Source organism: Macrotis lagotis, chromosome 1, assembly GCF_037893015.1.
Source record: "Macrotis lagotis isolate mMagLag1 chromosome 1, bilby.v1.9.chrom.fasta, whole genome shotgun sequence".
NCBI lineage: Eukaryota > Metazoa > Chordata > Mammalia > Peramelemorphia > Peramelidae > Macrotis > Macrotis lagotis.
In genome coordinates this window covers 87,861,182-87,880,002 of record NC_133658.1, presented here as the reverse complement: position 1 = coordinate 87,880,002, position 18,821 = coordinate 87,861,182, and the positions used below count along the sequence as shown (strand labels likewise).

The 18,821-nt window shown below is 37.2% G+C and overlaps 1 protein-coding gene across 3 annotated transcripts in view; it reads left to right on the top strand.

The window, feature by feature from the left end:
• CDKL4 (cyclin dependent kinase like 4) overlaps window positions 1–16,522 on the top strand; it is a 65,542-nt gene extending 49,020 nt beyond the window's left edge. For all 3 annotated transcript variants that reach the window (XM_074204341.1, XM_074204347.1, XM_074204333.1), the window contains exons 9-11: window positions 980–1,036; window positions 11,634–11,771; window positions 16,366–16,522. In XM_074204341.1, the coding sequence (XP_074060442.1) occupies window positions 980–1,036; window positions 11,634–11,771; window positions 16,366–16,467 (297 nt within the window). In that variant the 3' untranslated portion in view covers window positions 16,468–16,522. The remainder of the gene's footprint in view (window positions 1–979; window positions 1,037–11,633; window positions 11,772–16,365) is intronic.
• The last annotated feature ends 2,299 nt before the right edge of the window (window positions 16,523–18,821 follow it).

Genomic DNA, 18,821 nt, shown 5'->3' with positions numbered 1-18,821 from the left:
AAGACAATGCCTTTTCTCAAATGAGGAATCTGAGTCTTAGAGAGATGAAATGATTTGCCCAGAGTGACATCTAATAAGTGACAGGCAGGAACTGAACTCAGGTCTTTTACCTCTAAGACAAGTATTCTTTCCATCATAGCTTGTGACCTCTCTTACCAAGAAACTAAAGATCTAGGTCTCTCGGTGAGGCCAATAAAGCATCCTTTGGAACAAATGTCCAGACAATGACCCAAGTTTGTGGACACCCAGAATGGATTGTTTTTGCTTAACTTGTTCTGATTATTTGATAGAAAAAAGTGACACTTTTGGTTGACATAATATCATGATAATATTATATTCCAAATATTTTAATAGTGCTTCTGACAAAAATTCCAATTAGGGAATGTGATACTTAAAGGAGAACCTTTCTGAATCTTGGTTTCCCCATTTATAAAATAAGAATAATATATCATTCCAGTCTGTTTCACAGAGCAGTTATGAACCTCAAATGAGATCTGTATTTAAAGGATTTAGTAACTATGAAGTGTTGTGTAAATTGTAAGCCAGTGCTATCATTATAGAGCTAGATTTTGGTATTATCTTCATTTTACAGATGGAGAAACTGAGGCAGAGAGCAGCTAAATGACATGTCCTGGCAACTAGTAAGCTTCTGTAACTAGATTTGAACTCAGTATCTCATGTTACAGAATCATTATTCCCTTAGAGTTGAGGAAATTGAAGCCCACATTAACCCAGAATCATTTAATGAACCAGCAGTGTAATTAGAGAGCTAGAAAACAAAAAAAATCAAGTTAAATAAATGCCTTCCAGTACAATGTACTCTAATATAAACAGATATGAATTTTGTAAATCAAAAAAATAAAAGCCTTTTGTTATCTGTAGCACGAGTGTAATAAGTGCTATCAATCAAGAATCCTTATAAATTCAGCTATGCACAATTATGGTAAGATCATTGATATTTCTTTTGTTTTTCCTCTAGGAAACTCTTGAGGAAAAATTTCCTGAGACTCCTCCAGTGACTATGAACTTCATGAAGGTACTTTAGGTTCCCGTATTTCTGGAACTGATAGATTCAATAGCATATTTTATGAAGAACTACAATGTCCACCTCCTTGCCTCTAAAACTGTTAGATTACAGCCTATATGCTGATAAGTAAATAAAGAGTATTTTAGAAGGGAGATGGTGTATGACAACAACTGGGAGGAATGAAAAACTTTTCTTCCTGTAGGGGAGGGTACATGAACTAAGTGAAGAAGGAAGCTCAGGATTTTCCTTGGAGAGGTGAGAAGGGAATGCATTCCACCTAAAGCACAATACAGAGATTGGAAATGACTTGTTAATTAAAAGGAACTCAGAGGGTGTGTTGGAAGATACTTTGAAATGTCTAGAAAGGTAGGTGGGAATAGGATTGTAGAGGATTTTAAATGTTAGTTTGAAGAGTTTGTATTTTATCATGGAATGTTAGATTTTTTTTGAAGGGAGTGATATGCTCAGATATGTGCTTTGGGATATTAATTTGGTAGCTGTGTGGACTCTGAATTGGAGTAGGGAAAGACTTGATGCAGGGTGACGGGTTAGGAGGTTATTTCAGTAGTTCAGCAGAGGAACAAGGATAGGAGACTATGCAAGGTGTGTTGTGAAGGTTAAAGTGATGAGATTTAGGCATTTTTTAGATTTTTTTTTTCAAGGCAATGGGGTTAAGTGGCTTGCCCAAAGCCACACAGCTAGGCAACTATTAAGTGTCTGAGGCTGGATTTGAACTCAGGTACTTCTGACTCCAGGGCTGGTGCTCTATCCACTGCACCACCTAGCTGCCCCAAGTGATGAGATTTAGCAGTGGATTTGAGGTTATGAGTTTGAATCACTGAGAGAATAGTGGTAGGGAGAAAAAGTAATGAATTCTGTTTTGGATATATTCTATCTCTCTGGGACATCCACTTCAAGATATTCAGGAGGCAATTGGAGATATGTGACCATTGCTCAACAGACAGTCCAGGATTGGATATATAGAGATATTTAAAGAGATGATCATTGAACCCATGGGAGTTACTTAGATCACAAAGAAAGATAATATAGTGTGAAAAGAAAAGAGGACCCAGGACAAAGCATATTTTGACATGGATGAAGAACTAGAAGACAGAAGGAGTGACCAGACAGGTAGGAGAAGATCCAAGAGAGGAATACCATGAAAACCTAGAGAGGAGACAGTTGCCCTGAGAAGAGCATAATTGATAGTGCCATATACTGCTTAAAGGTCAAGGAGGATCAAGACTGATAAAAGATCATGAGATTTGCCAGTTAGTTGGCAAGAAACTTTGGAAAGAGCAGATTTAGCACCATGACGAGCCTGGATTTCATCTGTTAACTCATAATGAACTTGCAGTTCACTAATACTCCATCATTTTCAGACATACCACTACTGCCTAGCCACACTTGCCACATCTTCTACTAATGAAGCTGATTTTTTAAACCAAGTGTAAGACTTTTCATTTATTGTTGTTAAACTACATTTTATTATCTGTGGCCCAGTATTCTAGCCTGTGAAGATCTTTTGGAATCTTAATTCTCTTTTAATATATTGGTCATGCCTCTCTGCATTATATCATTTACCATTTTGATAAGTATGCCTTTATCCAAGTTACTGATAAAAATATTAAATAGTAAGTAAATGACCAAGCACAGATTTCTGGAACTCTCCACAGGAGCTCTCCTTTCAATTTCGTATTGAATTTTCTTTAGCTATCCAACCAGTTACAAATCTCATATCTTTTCAAGTTTTCCAAGAGGACACCTGACTTTGACAAATGTTTTACTAAACTCAAGGTAAACTGAATTTATAATACTCCTCTGATTCTATCCAGTTCAATTAACATGAAGAACTTACTACCCACCAGTATATATTAGCCATTGGAGATACAAAGGCATAATGATAACCCCTGCCCTTAATGCTAATAATCTACCTGTCAGAAAGAGAAAGTTAACCTTGAATGATCTCTTCTTGAAGTCATATTGGGGGAAAAATTTTAAAAAGAAGTCATTTTGACTCTTTGTGATTAGATTTTCTTTTCTATATATTAAGTAATCACCCTTTTAAAAATATCTCTAGAATTTTATCAGGAAGTCAAGCTCACTGTCCTCTAGTTAGTAGATTCCATGTAATTTCCTTTTTTTAAAAAAAAATTAGGACAGTATTTGCTCTCCTCCATAATGGCAATCATATCTGTCCCTTCTTTTTTGTACCCTAATTAAGTTCTTGAAGGCCTGGTGACTTGCAGGTGATCAAGGGCAGTTAGGTGCTGTCTTACTATCTATCATACCCCCCCCCCCCCTGCCTCTAGTTCCTGAATTCCAGAGTTTTCTTCATATGCAATGCTCCTCTGGCACTTCTTTTTATGCTGTTGCATTTCTTTTGAATAAGATATACCTTTTATAGATGAAATGGTTATTCAACAGGATGAGAAATTGTTGTAAAGACTGCTTTATTCAAATAAATTGAGGTGGAAATCAGAATTCTATCAAAAGAAAGTGGAGATAGTTCAGAATTAGTGAAACTAAAGTCAATAATAAAAAAAATGAGAAAAACAGAGTCACGTCATCTCAGGAACTCATCCCCAAGTTTGCATCCCCAAGTTTCTAGTCCAGGAGAGTCAGGGAACCCAAAAAATTCATTTATCCACTGGAGAAAATGAGGTTAATTCCTGGCTAATCAGCTAGAACCCATCAGTCAATCATTTACTAAACACTCATTAAGCATTGATTAATAAATATTTATTAATCCCCTGGTTTTTGCTGTCAGGGCAGAAAATGGGAACTTTCTACATGATATGGGTATCAAACAACCTTTGACATGAAAATGATTCCCTGTCCTCAGAGGCACTGAGACATTATTATTAAGTCAGGATTCTTAATGTGAACCACAATTAATGATTCATAACTTCATCAAAAGACAGTTATAGCCAGCATAGGACAAGCAGGGTTTTTCAACATCTAGAGTTATTCTTATATTCTTATATTGTTATAATATTATATTATATATTATCCCTTCTTCCCTTTGGTGACCACACACTCTGTAGTCCTGGGCAGCACTCATCATCACCCTCTGGTCCCATCAGATATGGTACACATCTTTCAGAATTCAGTCTTCCCATTTTTCTACTCCTCTGGGGTGCAGATCAAACTCATAAATTATTTAAAATTTGGATTCAGAATCTTAACAGTCATCCAATGCAATCCCCTCATTTAACAGATGAATTGAGACCGAAAAGTTAAAGACTTGCTCAGAGACACATGACTAGCAAGTTGGTGAGGGCAGGATTCAATCTCAGAGTCAGATCATCCTACTTCCAACAAGATGGCACTCCTTCAACTGAATCTGCCTCAGGCACAAGAATTCTTAGCAATGGCTTCATTAAATGGGGGTCACTCATCTTAACTCTTTTGGTGTTGAAAAATTTTTTTTTCCTTTCATCTCAATGCTGAATATTTTGGGCCAAATTTGGGTCAAGATATGAATTTGCGGGCAGCTAGGTGGCACAGTGGATAGAGCACCGGCCGTGGAGTCAGGAGTATTTGAGTTCAAATCCAGTCTCAGACACTTAGTAATTACCTAGCTGTGTGGCCTTGGGCAAGTCGCTTAACCCCATTGCCTTGCAAAAAAAAAATATGAATTTGCAAGGGATCTATTATAGCTGCAATTTATGTTAGTTTCTTCCTAACCTATAAATAACCCTAAAACAACTGAATAACAAATAAAACTTGCAGAAAACATGTATACTTTTTATTTTAATTTTTAAAAATTTTATTTATTTAAGGCAATGGGGTTAAGTGACTTGCCCAAGTTCACACAGCTAGGCAATTATTAAGTGTCTGAAGCCAGATTTGAACTCAGGGTCTCTTCTGACTCCAGGGCCAGTTCTCTATCCACTGTGCTACCTAACTGCCCCTAAACGTGTATATTTTTCAATATAATATGCTCTTGCATCAAGAGTTAAGTAAATAAGTGAAGGGATGATAATAATCCTGTCTCTTCTTCATTTCAAATAGACCTTCAACCACAGAATGTCAGATCTCTTTACTCTGATTCAAATGTTACCCTGAATTTCTGACTTCTGGCTTTACTTCTGACATTTTTTTTTAGGCTTTTTGCAAGGCAATGGGGTTAAGTGGCTTGTGCAAGGCCACACAGCTAGGGAATTATTAAGTGTCTGGGGTTGAATTTGAACTCAGGTACTCCTGACTCCAGGGCTGGTGCTCTATCCACTGTGCCATATAGCCACCCAACTTCTGACTTTTTTTAGGGGTTTTTTTTTGTAAGGCAAATGGGGTTAAGTGGCTTGCCCAAGGCCACACAGCTAGGTAATTATTAAGTGTCTGAGGCCGGATTTGAACTCAGGTACTATTGACTCCAAGGCCGGTGCTTTATCCACTGCACCACCTGGCCACCCCAACTTCTATCATTCTTTTTTTTTTTTAGGTTTTTTTTAAGGCAAATGGGGTTAAGTGGCTTACCCAAGGCCACACAGCTAGGTAATTATTAAGGGTCTGAGACCAGATTTGAACCCAGATACTCCTGACTCCAGGGCCCGTGCTTTATCCACTATGCCACCTAGCTGCCCCAACTTCTGACATTCTTAATGAAAGCTCAAATGCTTTCAGTTATGATGCCCAAATATCACAATTTTTCCCAATGCTGATCATAGTCTTTCCCAAAAGATATTGTTCAAAACACTGAGGCTGCCAAAGGTGGTAGTCAGTACAAGGGGAGAAGACAGTTCAGTCTTATCACAAGAACACAGGGATGCCTTGTCACATTTAGCCAGCTAATTAACCAGCATTTATTAAGTGCTTACTATGATCCAGGACTGTGCTAAGTGTTAAGGTTAGAAGGTAAAAATAGTCTGTGCCCTCATGGATTGCAATCTAATGGAGGAGAACAATGTTCTTCTTTGCTATAGAAGGTGGAATTTGAGTTGAGTCATGAAGGAAGCCAGGAAAGTAAGGAGACAGAGGAAAAAAGGGAGAAATTTCCAGCATGGGGGCAGCCAATGCAAAAGTCCAGTTGGGAGATGGACCGTCTTGCTTCAGGGATAGCAAGTAGATTAGCATAGCTAGATTCTAGTATGTGAATGGCAGGAAAGAGTAAGAAGACAAGAAAGGAAGGAAGGAAGGGGCCAAGGTGCAAAGAGTTTTAACTGCTAACGGAGGACTTATTTGATCCTGAGAGTGAAGGAGAGCCATATGATTTTTTTGAATTTGTTGAGGAAAGGAGAAATATGGTCAGATTTGTACTTTAGGAAAATCACTTTGGCAGTGAGTAGAGAATGGGGAGGGACTTTAGGCAGAGAGATTATGAGAAATCTATGACAATAGTCTAATCAAATGGTGATAAAGGCTTGTATGAAATCATTCTCCATAAGAATGATTGTTTGTGAAGGCAGAGAAGATGGCATGAGAGATATTGTGTAAATGCAAGTAAGGAACTAAGGATGACATTGAGATTTTAAAAATAGGTGACTAGGAAGTTGAATGTTCCCTTGGCAGTAATAGAAAGCTGGGAAGAGGAGAGAGTTTAGGGAAAAGATAATGAGTTCTGTTTTGCATATATTGAGTTGGGGATACCTATAGGACATTCAATTTGAGATATTCAAGAGGATAGTTATGATATGGGATTAGAGTTCAGGAGAAAGATTAGTGTCAGATATATAGATCTGAGAATCATCTGCCTGGAAGTGAAAATTGAATTCATAAGGAGCTGATGAGATCTCCAAGTGGGATAATATAGAGAAGGGTCATTTTTTTGTTTGTCATGGTCCTCTTTGGCAATCTGATAAAGTCTATATAATCTCTCTTCTCAGAATAATGTTTTTAAATGGATTCAAGAAAATTTCCACTAGAGGTTAGTAGATTTATAGATATAGATATATACATAGCTTGAAAGTACATAAATATATCTCAGTCTGTCTGTATTTTCCCCTGCAAGTTCAGAGACTTCTTGAAATCTATTCATAGACCTCTAATTTGGGAACCTATAGTATAGAAAGAAAAGATGATTAAAGTCAGAGTGTTGGGGAAGATACCCCCTATTACTGACCGTTACATATGTGAAGACCCAGCAAAAGAGGTCACACAGATAGGAGAACCAGGAAAGAGAAGAGGCCAGAGTCTAAAAACCTAGAGAGGAGAGTGTATCTGGAAGAAAGTAATTTGCAGTGTCAAAGGCTGCCGAGAGGCTATGAGTATTTAGGAACAAAAAACATTGGATTTGCCAATTTAGAGATCATTAATCATCTTGGAGAAAACCTTGTCAAAGTTGTTGACTTAACATTGTGACTCCTGGATATCAGAAACACAGACACTTCCACTTCTCTAGCATAAATGGGCTTCAAAAGACAGAGGACTGAGTTGATCAAAGTGAAGGTTTGCTACTTCTGTAATTTCTTTACTTCCATTTGAGAACCCTGATCATGCCTGGTTTTTTGCTCACTAGTTTTGGTTAAGCTACTTCTTCTGTCCCTTTGTCTTGTTTCAGGGGCTTTGGCTTTCATCTGCCTCTGATTGGCCATTCTGCTGCAAGGTTCTATATCTGAAAGGAGACTAAATGAAAAACTCATTCCACTCACCCTTATTCCATCCATAAAAACAGAAATGATTTAGAAGTACAAAAAGTCAGAGTGACCTCAGGCCTGCTATTTAACCTCTAAATGCTCTAGGGAATGAAGAGAAAAAATTGCAGAGAAGATGATGACCTGCATTGGTAGGAGGAGTTTTCTCTTCTGGGCTTGCCCATACTAGTGAAATCACAGACTCCATCTGTCACTATCCCTATGAGGTCAGATACCATATCTGAAGGGTGTCATCTCAATTTTCATGCTTTGTGTTTGTGAAGGTAAAGTAGAGATCGCTGGGCCTAGAGTCCGGAAGATTCATCTTCCTGAGTTCAAATCCAATTTCAGGTACTTACTACTTCTCATTGCTTCAGTTTCCTGGGCTGCAAAATTAGAGTGCAAATGGCACTTACCTCCCAAGGTTATTGTAAGGAATGAGGTAATATTTGTAGAATCCCTTATATAAATGCTTATGCCCTTTCCTTACCCTATCTATTAAAGATATCAAAAATTCCTAGGAAGATCAAGTATCAGGAGGGAGGAAGTCCATTATAACTAGGTACAGTAAACTTTACAGTAAATTCCATTTAGAAGATGGAATAAGTTAAGTGGCAATAGGATTGAAGAACAAAAGCCCATGACCATACTTCAGCTTTGATTAGAATCACTCCTTTTCCAAATGGGCAGGCATAGGGATATTTCAGCCAGAGCCTAAAGCCATCTGCATTAGTGCCTGCCATCTCCATCTGTCTTCAGTTTTTAGCCACACATCTTTGACCTTACCTTGTCTGAACCCAATCATCTATTACTTTATCACCACCACTAACTGTTGTCCTATCTGGCCTCAAAAAATAATGGAGGGTCACAGTTGTGTGTCAGGAGAACTGAGGAGGGTATTCCCAGATTGCTCAGGACTCTCCCCCTGCCCCACATTTTGTGAGGACCGTGGGACCATGCTAGAGGCAATTCAAAAATTTTGTCTTTTAGGGTTTTTTTTTTTTTAGCAAAGCAAATAGAGTTAAGTGGCTTGCCCCAAGGCCACACAACTAGGTAATTATTAAGTGTCTGAGGCAGAATTTGAACTCAGGTACTCCTGACTCCAGGGCTGGTGATCTATCCACTGTGCCACCTAGTTGCCCCCAAAATTTTGTCTTTTGAAGGATTTTCTTTACATAAACTGGAAAGCTTTTCCCCCACCCCTCCCAATTTGGATTTTTTTGTGAAGATATTAGAAAATCATTCAAGATTTTCTAGGAATAAACCTTTAAATCTACTTACACTGAGCAATTCCTAAATGCATTCTTTAAGTTCTGTTTTTCTAATCTGTGTTCTACTCAAATGCCCCAAAACTGACTATGTGAAAAGGATTCTTAATCTAGGGCTTATAGACCCCCCAAGGGTAGCTTCCAGGGAGTCCAATGAACTTGGATTGGATAGATATTACATTTTTATTTTTACTAACCTCTAAATGATATTTAACTCTTCCTTCAATTATTTAAAAGCATTCTTGTGAGAAGGGGTCCATGGGCTTCACCAGACTGCAAAAAAGGGTCCATGACATAAAAAAAAGGTTAAGGACCCCAGTTGAAAATGGAACAAGATCATAGCAAATTAATTGGATGTCAGGCAGGTTAATTAGGCAATAGGAGTTCAAGAGTTACACATAGGACTTGAAGTAGGAGAAACAAAAAGACCCTGAAGTGATTCATCTTTAACTGATTCTAATCTTGATTGGTCAAGCTAGTCTCTCACTACTCCATGGTTGCTCAAGGGAAAGGGTAAGAAGACAGAAATGGTTCTTAGGAGCCTCTTGCACTTCCTCAAAATTCAGGAAACAAAACTAAAGCTGTCAGAAAAATGTAAGCTTCTTGAAGACAGGAACTGTGTTCCCAGGACCTGATTCCCATTCACATCAGACACCCCAATTTATATGTGGCTGATGGAGGTGAAGTATATAAACAGAGACACGACCAACCTCCCAAGAGTAGGTCTGCAGCAATGTGTGACCCTGGCCAAGTCACTTAACTCAATTGTTTCCCTCCCCTCAGAAAAGAATGGGAGCAGTAGGCAATAGAGAGAACATTGCTGATAATAGGAAGGTTTGGCAGCAGGTCATTGAAACTGTGATTCTACTAGCCTGTTGCCAGGAAACAGATCCAGGGATGTGGAGATTGTGGCCCAAGCATAGAATTTTAGTTCATGAAAAGTCTTGATTTAAATGCTGCATAACTCAAGTTGGTATGAGGTGAGAAGCCAAGACATAGAGCAGGACAAGACAGGGACTTAATTACTGAAAATGGATTGAACATGAAGATGAAGAAATAAGGCAAGTGGGGTGGCTAGGTGGTACAGTGGATAGAGCATGGTCCTGGAGTCAGGACTACCTGAGCTCAAATCTGGCCTCAGACACTTAGCCACTTAACCCCATTGCCTTGCAAAAACCTAAAGGAAAAAAAAAAGAAATAAGGCAAGTAACGGTTACTAGAACTGGGTCACAAGATTGGCGTGGCAACAGTATTGCTGACTACTAGGTGGTACAGTGGGTAGAGGGCTGGGCCTGTTATCAGTAAGACTGGTAACAGAGCTCAGACTCTCATCCTTGTAACCGAGTCAGACCTAAATCTTTCATCATGGAAGACTTCATCTACAGGAACCTAGTCATCCTGAAAGTCAAATCTAGAGGTTCAGCTTTTGCTTTTATCTTCTCGCTCCTTACTTTGCTTATTATAAGAACTTATCAACTGATTCTAGTTTCAAGTTAATACCTACCTCACAGGGTTTATAAAACTTACAGTCATATAAAAGTGAGTTATCACTATTGTTAGAAGGAAGAAAAGATTCTGAAACAAGGGAATCATAAGATATTTTGTGTCTTGGATCCCTTTGGCAGTCTGGTGAGGCTTATAGACCCCTTCTCAGAATAGTGTTTTTATATATTTGAAGAAAATGCTAAATTTCAGTCGAGGTTAGTGAAAATAAGAATGTAATCCCCATCCTACCCTCGAATCCAAGGCCATAGATTCTCTAAAATCTAGTCATAGAACCCTTTTATAGAGACTCTCTCCACTTTAGACTTGTGTGATATTGTTCTCTTTCCATTTTGCTCTTTTCTGACCATTCCTTTTGTCTCATTTGTTTGTTCTTTATCCAGGTCATGAATTCTAAGCATGAGGGTACCTCCAAGACACTCTTCTGGGTCTTTTCTTTCTATAATATCTTATTTGGTCATCTCATCTGCTCCCATGGGTTGTTGTTAAAAGAACCTCTGCTTTTTTAAAAAAAATCATATTTATTTAAGGCAATAGGATTAAGTGACTTGCCCAAGGCCACACAGCTAGGCAATTATTAAGCATCTGAGGTTGGATTTGAACTCAGGTACTTCTGACCGAGTGCCAGCGCTCTATCCATTGTGCCACCCAGCTGTCCCAAGAACCTCTACTTTAAACTGTTTACTTTGAGGCAGTGTAATGTAACTATGCTATGAGTAGACAAAAACTCACTAAACAGTTTTCTTTTGTTAACTCTGAAGTCAATATTTTGAAGTTGTCTCAAAGTCTAGTTTTAGTTAGGCTGAAAGTTGTACATTCATTTTATAAGTACAGAATAAATCTACAGTTCTAAGCAAAACATTCCTAATAGATGTTTTGTTCTACCACATTCTGAACTGCTTTTAAGCTCCTTTCTCAGCTTTATCTCCTGACTTCCCTGGTTCTGGTTAAATCCTAACTAAAGTCCCATCTTTTGCATAGAGCCTTCCCCACCTCTTCTTAACTTCAGTACCTTCAATCTGAAGATTATTTCTTTTTTATCTTGTATATGGCTTGCTTTGTATGTATTTGTTTGCATGTTGTCATCTCTATTAGATTGTAAGCTCTTTGAGGGCAGAGACTGTCTTTTTTTCTTTTTTGATCCCCAGAGCTTAGTATAGTGCCTAAAGTATTTAATCAATATTAATTAATTGACTGCAGACAATAACAGCAGCAGAGACTTCTCTTACTTTCCATTTTTTCCTTTCTTTTTTTCCAAAGAGTTGCTTGAAGATGGATCCAGAAGATAGATTAACTTGTGCAGAGCTCTTAGAGAGCCCTTATTTTGAATCTTTTCGAGACAATCAAGTTATTAAAAGAAAAGTACGTAATGAAGTAAAGAACAAAAGACGACCACAGGTACCTACCCAGTATTGTATAGAAAAAATACTACTTAATTGTTGATCCTCCATTTTCCCCTCTCTTCAAAACATCATGAGGTCAGGACATTTTTATTTATATCATTTTAATGTAGATTCCTCGGCTCAATAATAATGCTGGTTAAAGGAACTCTAGCCCAGTTGGAAAAAGAATTTCCAGAAGGATGCTTACTTCCTAATATTGAATGTATATAATGAATCTGAAGGACTCATTCATCAAAGAAAAAACAGATACAAATTCTAGTTCAACACATATAGATATAACATAAGGGTCTATTAGACATATTTAGATATTCCACAAGTCAGATCATGTCTCCAAAGCTTCTTCATACAATATAACTTGATACAAATGGGTTAGGTTCAAACCTAAGACCACCATAAAGGGATGCCACTGTACCAGCATGGCCCCAAGAGAGAGCAAGAAGAACTCTGCTTTGCTTTACTTTTAGAGAAGGTTGGCTTCCTCTGGTTACTCTGTAAAGTCAAGTTCAAGTTCTAGCTTTATATAAAAGATGTGAAGTTGGGGTGGCTAAGTGGTACAGTGGATAGAGCACTAGCCCTGGAGTCAGGAGGATCTGAGTTCAAATCCTACCTCAGATACTTAATAATTACCTAGCTGTGTGACCTTAGGCAAGTCACTTAACCACATTGCCTTGCAAAAAACAAAACAAAACAAACAAACAAACAAAAAAAGATGTGAAGTCCCAGATAGCTTGTAACCTGGTTCATATCTGGTCACTGGACCCAGATGGCTCTGGAGGAGAAAGTGATGCTGGTGACTTAACACAGCATCCTCTCACTACAATGCAATTCATGTGTTTGTATTGGTTTCACCTTCATCCACCATGATCTTCTCTGAGATCGAAGGACAAACATCAACCTAAAGCTAAAGTGTCAACAATAATAGCTAATGTTTTATAGGATTTTAAAGTTTGCAAAGCTCTTCACATATATTAAAGTATTTGATTTTCACACTAACTGTGTGAAGGTGCTATGAGATAGGTGCTATTATTATCTCTCTGGTATAGATGAGGAACCTGAGGCATCCAGAAGCTAAATGATTTGCCCAGGATTATATGATTTATACCAATTTGAGACAGGATCTGAACTCAAGTCTTTCTGATCTTTGCCTACTATGCTACCTATCTGCCACCTTAGTACATACCTTCCAGGTCTAAATCTGTGAATCTATGATTCTATTATATATTACATATTACATTCTATTACATATTTAAAATATTAATATTACCAATTCTTATATGATGTTTTAAATTTGCTAAAGAGGATTTTGGTTATCCAAATACTCACTATCTTGGGGACTGTTAATCCAATTGGCATTTGCTTGTCCTCCATTTTATCTGGATTTGGTGACTTTATTTCTCATTTACATGAATATTACAATAAAAAGTTGGTTAGTTGATTCATGTCCTTCATTATTGAAGAACACTAAAATGACATCATTATGTTTGAGACAGATTACAGTATGTCCGAATGTGGTTGATCAGACCAGTGTGAACACCTGGGGTGGATACTCTAAAGCTACATATTGTCATGTTTCCTTTGAGCTGCTTCCATTCTGCCTCCCTCATAGAGCACAATCCCCTCACTGATGAGGGCACGCCACGCTGAGTGGTCCTATGCCAGTGTCTGCCATGCTGTACAATCAATTCTAAAGACCAAAGCCAAGGGAGTGATGGTGCACAATCTTCTGTTTGCAGATGATTGTACACTCAGTGCAGCCTCTGAGGCTGAGATGCAACAAAGTATGGATTGATTCTCTACTGCTTGTGCTCATTTTGATCTAACAATTAACACCAAGAAAACCCAGGTGCTCCATCAGCCGGCACCACACCATCCATATGTGAAACCATTGGTTACTGCACATGGGGAAGTTTTGAGTACTGTGGACAAGTTCTCTTACCTTGGCAGTGTCCTTTCCAAGGAGGTACATATGGACAATAAAGTTGACACTTGCATTGTCAGAGCTAGCTCAGGATTTGGGAGGCTCTGAAAGAAAGTATGGGAGAGAAGAGGTATTAGACTGACTACCAAACTAAAAGTCTACAGTGCTGTTGTGCTGACTTCACTGTTATATGCCAGTGAAACCCGGTCAGTCTACCAGCACCATGTCAGGAAACTGAATCACTTCCATGCCTTAGGAAGATTCTGAAGATCACCTGGCAGAAGATACCAGACTCTAAGATCCTTTCTCAGGCTTAACTGCCTAGCATTCCAACATTACTACAGAGAGTACAATTACGATGGGCTGGAAACATTGTTAAAATATCAGATGTACACTTGCCAAAAAAAGTATTTTTTGAAGAACTCACAAAGGGAAAGCACCCACAGAGGGATCAGAAGAAGCCATACTGAGACACCCTGAAGGTCTCATTGAAGAACTTTAGAATTGATTGTACAGCATGGGAGACACTGGCACAGGACCCCCCAGCGTGGTGTGCCCTCATCAATGAGGGGACTACACTCTATGAGGGAGGCAGAATGGAAACAGTTCAAAGGAAACATGACAATAAGTAAGTTTAGAGTACCCACCCCAGGTGTTCACATGGACTATTTGTGCCCAACCTGTGGTAGAGCATTCCAAGCTTGTATTGGTCTGATTAACCACAGTAGGACACACTGTAATTTGTCTCAAACATAGTGATGTCATTTTAGTCAATAATGAAGGACAAGAACCAATACATATTGTGTGTGTGTGTGTGTATAAAATATATGAATTTGGAGAGGCCACATGGTTTAGTGGATAAAAGAAGCAGTCTTGGAATTAGAAAGATTTGGGTTTAAGTCTTACACACCAATTATGTGATCATGAACAGGTCACTTAACATCCTAATGCCTTAGGACACTTTCTTAAAACAGTACAACAGAGTTGTCTATCTGTATTGTGGGAGTAAGCCTTTACATATTGAGTTCCCTGTGCCATTGAAAGTATAGGTCAAGGGGTGGCTAGGTGGCACAGTGGATAGAGCATCGGGCCCTGGAGTCAGGAGGACCTGAGTTCAAATCTGAACTCAGACACTTAGTGATTACCTAGCTGTGCTGCCTTGGACAAGCTACTTAACCCCATTGCCTTGCAAAAATCTAATTAAAAAAAAGTATAGGTCAAGACTAAAGATGCCATATTTAGAGATGGATATGTAGATGGATAGTTTGATAGACATACATCCATATATACATAGATACATATGTAGATACATGTTTAGTTGATAGTAATTGGCAGATAGCTGATAGAGACAGGCAGACAGATGGTACTCAGAAATTAACTGATAGAGACAGATCAGTAGATTGATAAATGGAAGATAGATGGATATATGAATATATGGATGAATGGATAGATGGATGAATGAATGCATAGAGACAGTTATTTAAAATTCTTTATCAGTGCAAAGCTAAAGATTTCATTAAGTACAAATATGCTTGAATTTGAGAATCTAAGGGAAGATCCTTTGATGATTCTTCAATAATTTAATAACTCATAGAATAGCTAATATTTATACTGCATTTTAAGGGTTGAAAGAACTTTGCACATTTATCTTGTTTTATTCTCGCAGCAATCGTAGGAAGCAAGTATTATTAACGTCTCCATTTAACACATGAGGAAACTGAGGGGGAAGTGCCTTGTTTAGGGTCACACAGCTAGTAAATATCTGAGGGCAATAGAAAGACTAGTCTTTCTGTCTCCAGGTTCAACACTTTTATACACTTAATTATCTCTAGGAATTATAGATAACCTACATTTCCAAAGAGAGTAAAAAGTAAATAGATAAAATTATTTCTCTTTAAAGTATATCAGTATTTTCCCTTTTACTTTAATTGAGCAAGCATTTATTGAATATTTCCTATATGCAGAAGGATATTAAAAAATTGAGACATGGTCCTTGTCCTCAGAGAAATTATAGTCTTTCATAGGAAATGTAGAGATAACAACAATGCACGTCATACAAAGGAGAGTATTATAAATGCACGAGAGAGGCACAAACCAACCAAGTACAGAACTCCAAGAGTTCACTTCTATCTGGGGGTCAGGAGAGGTTTCATGGAAGGAGTGGCATTTGGAATGAGGTTTGAAGGAAACTGGGAAGTAGGTGAACAGAATATTTTTTTTTAGGGGGGGTGAGGCACTGGGGCTAAGTGACTTGTCCGAGGTCATACAACTAGTAAGTATCTGAGATCAAATTTAAACTCAGATCCTCCTGACTCCAGGACCAGGGTTCTATCCACCTAGCTATCCTGAGAAAACATTTTTAAATGTAAAACTGCTGTGAACAGAAGCACAGAGAATACATGTGACATGTTCTGAGGATGGTCGGGTATTCTGAAATGTGCATTTTAAGACAGATCTCAGTACATCCATGGAAATCCTGGACTGAGTAGAAGCCAAAAACATTCTAAATTTCAAAGGTTCCAAACCTTAGCAGTGACTTGGCTTAATTCTGAGCTTCATCTTTTAACATTATCTTCTCCTTTGTATTCTCATCTTAGACTTCTAGGTAAATGGTGGAGCAAATAAAGATTCTTTTTCAATTTCTTGTATTTTTGTCTCCTTCTGCTATTAGAATCAGCTGTTGCCTCTCATACCGGGAAGCCACAACACCCCCACACCTGATGGAAGAAGACAGGTCCTCCAATTAAAATTTGATCATCTTCCAAACATTTAGGAAAACTTTCAAGTGAAAAGCAATTTAACATGTATAAAATTCTCTATGCTCTAAAGAGGAATTCTCAGTGTTTCAAATGCAAATAAGCCATGCAAAAATTAAGATGCCTTCTGGGCTTACTCTAATCATTGTTGATTCCTTTCCATTTTTTCCTTCAAATGCCAACTTTTATCTTTATATAATAAAGCCTAGGCTTCACTCCCAACGGGGTCACTTGCAGAAAGCATCAGAGCAGGTCCCATCATAGCAATTTATATTGATAATTTGGGATGGGACTCCTTTAATTTATGAAAAAGGTTTAGGAATATTATCTTCTTATAACTAGTCACATAAATATGCTAAATAATCTACCTAGCTCTTCCTTCATCAAGAGGTCACATTAGCTTTTACATTTTATTGATGCATTTTTTTACAACTCTGTCATTTCCCAATGTCCCATCCAAACGATCCTAACTTATAAATAGAATAACAACACAATCAGTTAAGTAAAATTACTCTACACAGCAGTTCTTAAATTTTTTTTTGTGCTGGACCCCATTGGTAATCTGGTGAAACCTATGGACCCCATCTCAGAATAATGATTTTAAATATGTTATATCTTATATTTAAATGTATAAGATATATATATATATATATATATGTATATATATATATAGTAAAATGCAAAGGAAACATAATATATTGAAAAATTATCAAAAAAATTTTTAATCCAAGTTCTCAGGTTAGGATCTTGCTATATAGAGCAATTACAACTATATAATTACTTAATAGTTCACATCTCTCCAGAGAAGAACAAAATATACTCCCCAAATCTGTCCTCTGGAACAGATATTGATCATTGCATTTGATTGGAATTCTGTTATCTTTTATTGTTGCTTTCATTTGCTCTATTATATCATTATGTACATTGTTCTCTTAGTTCCTATCTCTTTGCTTTGCCTGAGATTTTTATACAAACTCATCTATATTTCTATGAATTACTCATATTTGTTATTCCTTATAGAACAGCATTACTCCATCATATTAATATATTAAAATTTGTTCAATCATTTCCCAATTGATAGACACTTTCCAACACTGGAATATGTGCCCAGTAATATAATGCTGGGTCAAAGGGTATGAATATAATTTTTCTTGAATAATTCTAAATTGTTTTCCAGAAAGGTTTGACCAATTTCATTTTATCAATAGTATATTAATATGCTTGCTTTCCCACAACCTCTCCAACATTTACTTTTTCCATTCTTTTCTTTGTCAATTTAATGAGCAAGAGATAATAATATTTCAGAGTTGTTTTAATTTGCTTTTTTCTTAATGGTAGTAATTTGAAGCACAAGACTGTTGACTGCTTGCATTTCTTCATTTGAATACTGTTTATACCATTTGAGCCCTTGTCTATTGGGAAATGAATATTGGTCATATATGTGTATAAATTTTCTATAAATTTTGAAAGTTGGACTTGAATCAGAATTCCTGATGCAAAGATTTTCCCTTACATGTAGCTTCTCATTCTAGATGCATTGATTTTTGTTCAAGTGGAAACTTTGAAATTTTATAATCATTGAAATTGTCTCTGTATAATCACTTTTATCCCTTTTCTGATTATAAATTCTCCCACAGTTATAAAATATATAACCTTCCATTTTCTATTTTTTAAAGTGATGTAACATTTTCTTTGAGTATTTGGGTGACCATTTACCTTTAGAACACTTATCTATTTGGAATTTATTGAAGCATAAGGTATAAATTTCTAGTCTAAATTGAAATCTAGTTTTCCCAGCATTTTTTTTTCAAATAGGGAGTGACTACTTCACTCAGGATTTGAGCTCTTGGATTTAATAGTAGCAATAATAATAATAATGGCTAGTATTTATATAGTGCTGACTATAAGCTAGGCACCATGTTAAGTGGTTTACAAATATTTTCTCTTTTAATCCTCACAACTCTCAAAGGTAAGTACTATCATCTGATTTTTTTGGTCAAAAAACTGAGATAGTCAGAAGTGAAGTGACTTACTCAGGGTCACACAACTAGAAAAAATTCTTAGCATAGTGTTTAGAATATGGTAAGTGATGCATAAACATTGGCCATTATTTTTAATTAGGCTGACGACTGTACTGAGTAGGGAGAAAACATGCAAGAATTATTGTGCAGGTAAAATTAATGAGACTTTAAAAATTAAATTAATGAGACTTGGCAATGGATTGGATATAGGGCATGAAAGAAAATGTAGAGGAGGATGACTCTGAGATGGCAGGATGATGATCAAATGAGAAAATATTTTTTTTAAGTCTGTTAGCATATTCTAGACATGTTTTTCCTTCTCTTCCTTCATATGATAAGAATTGGATGGA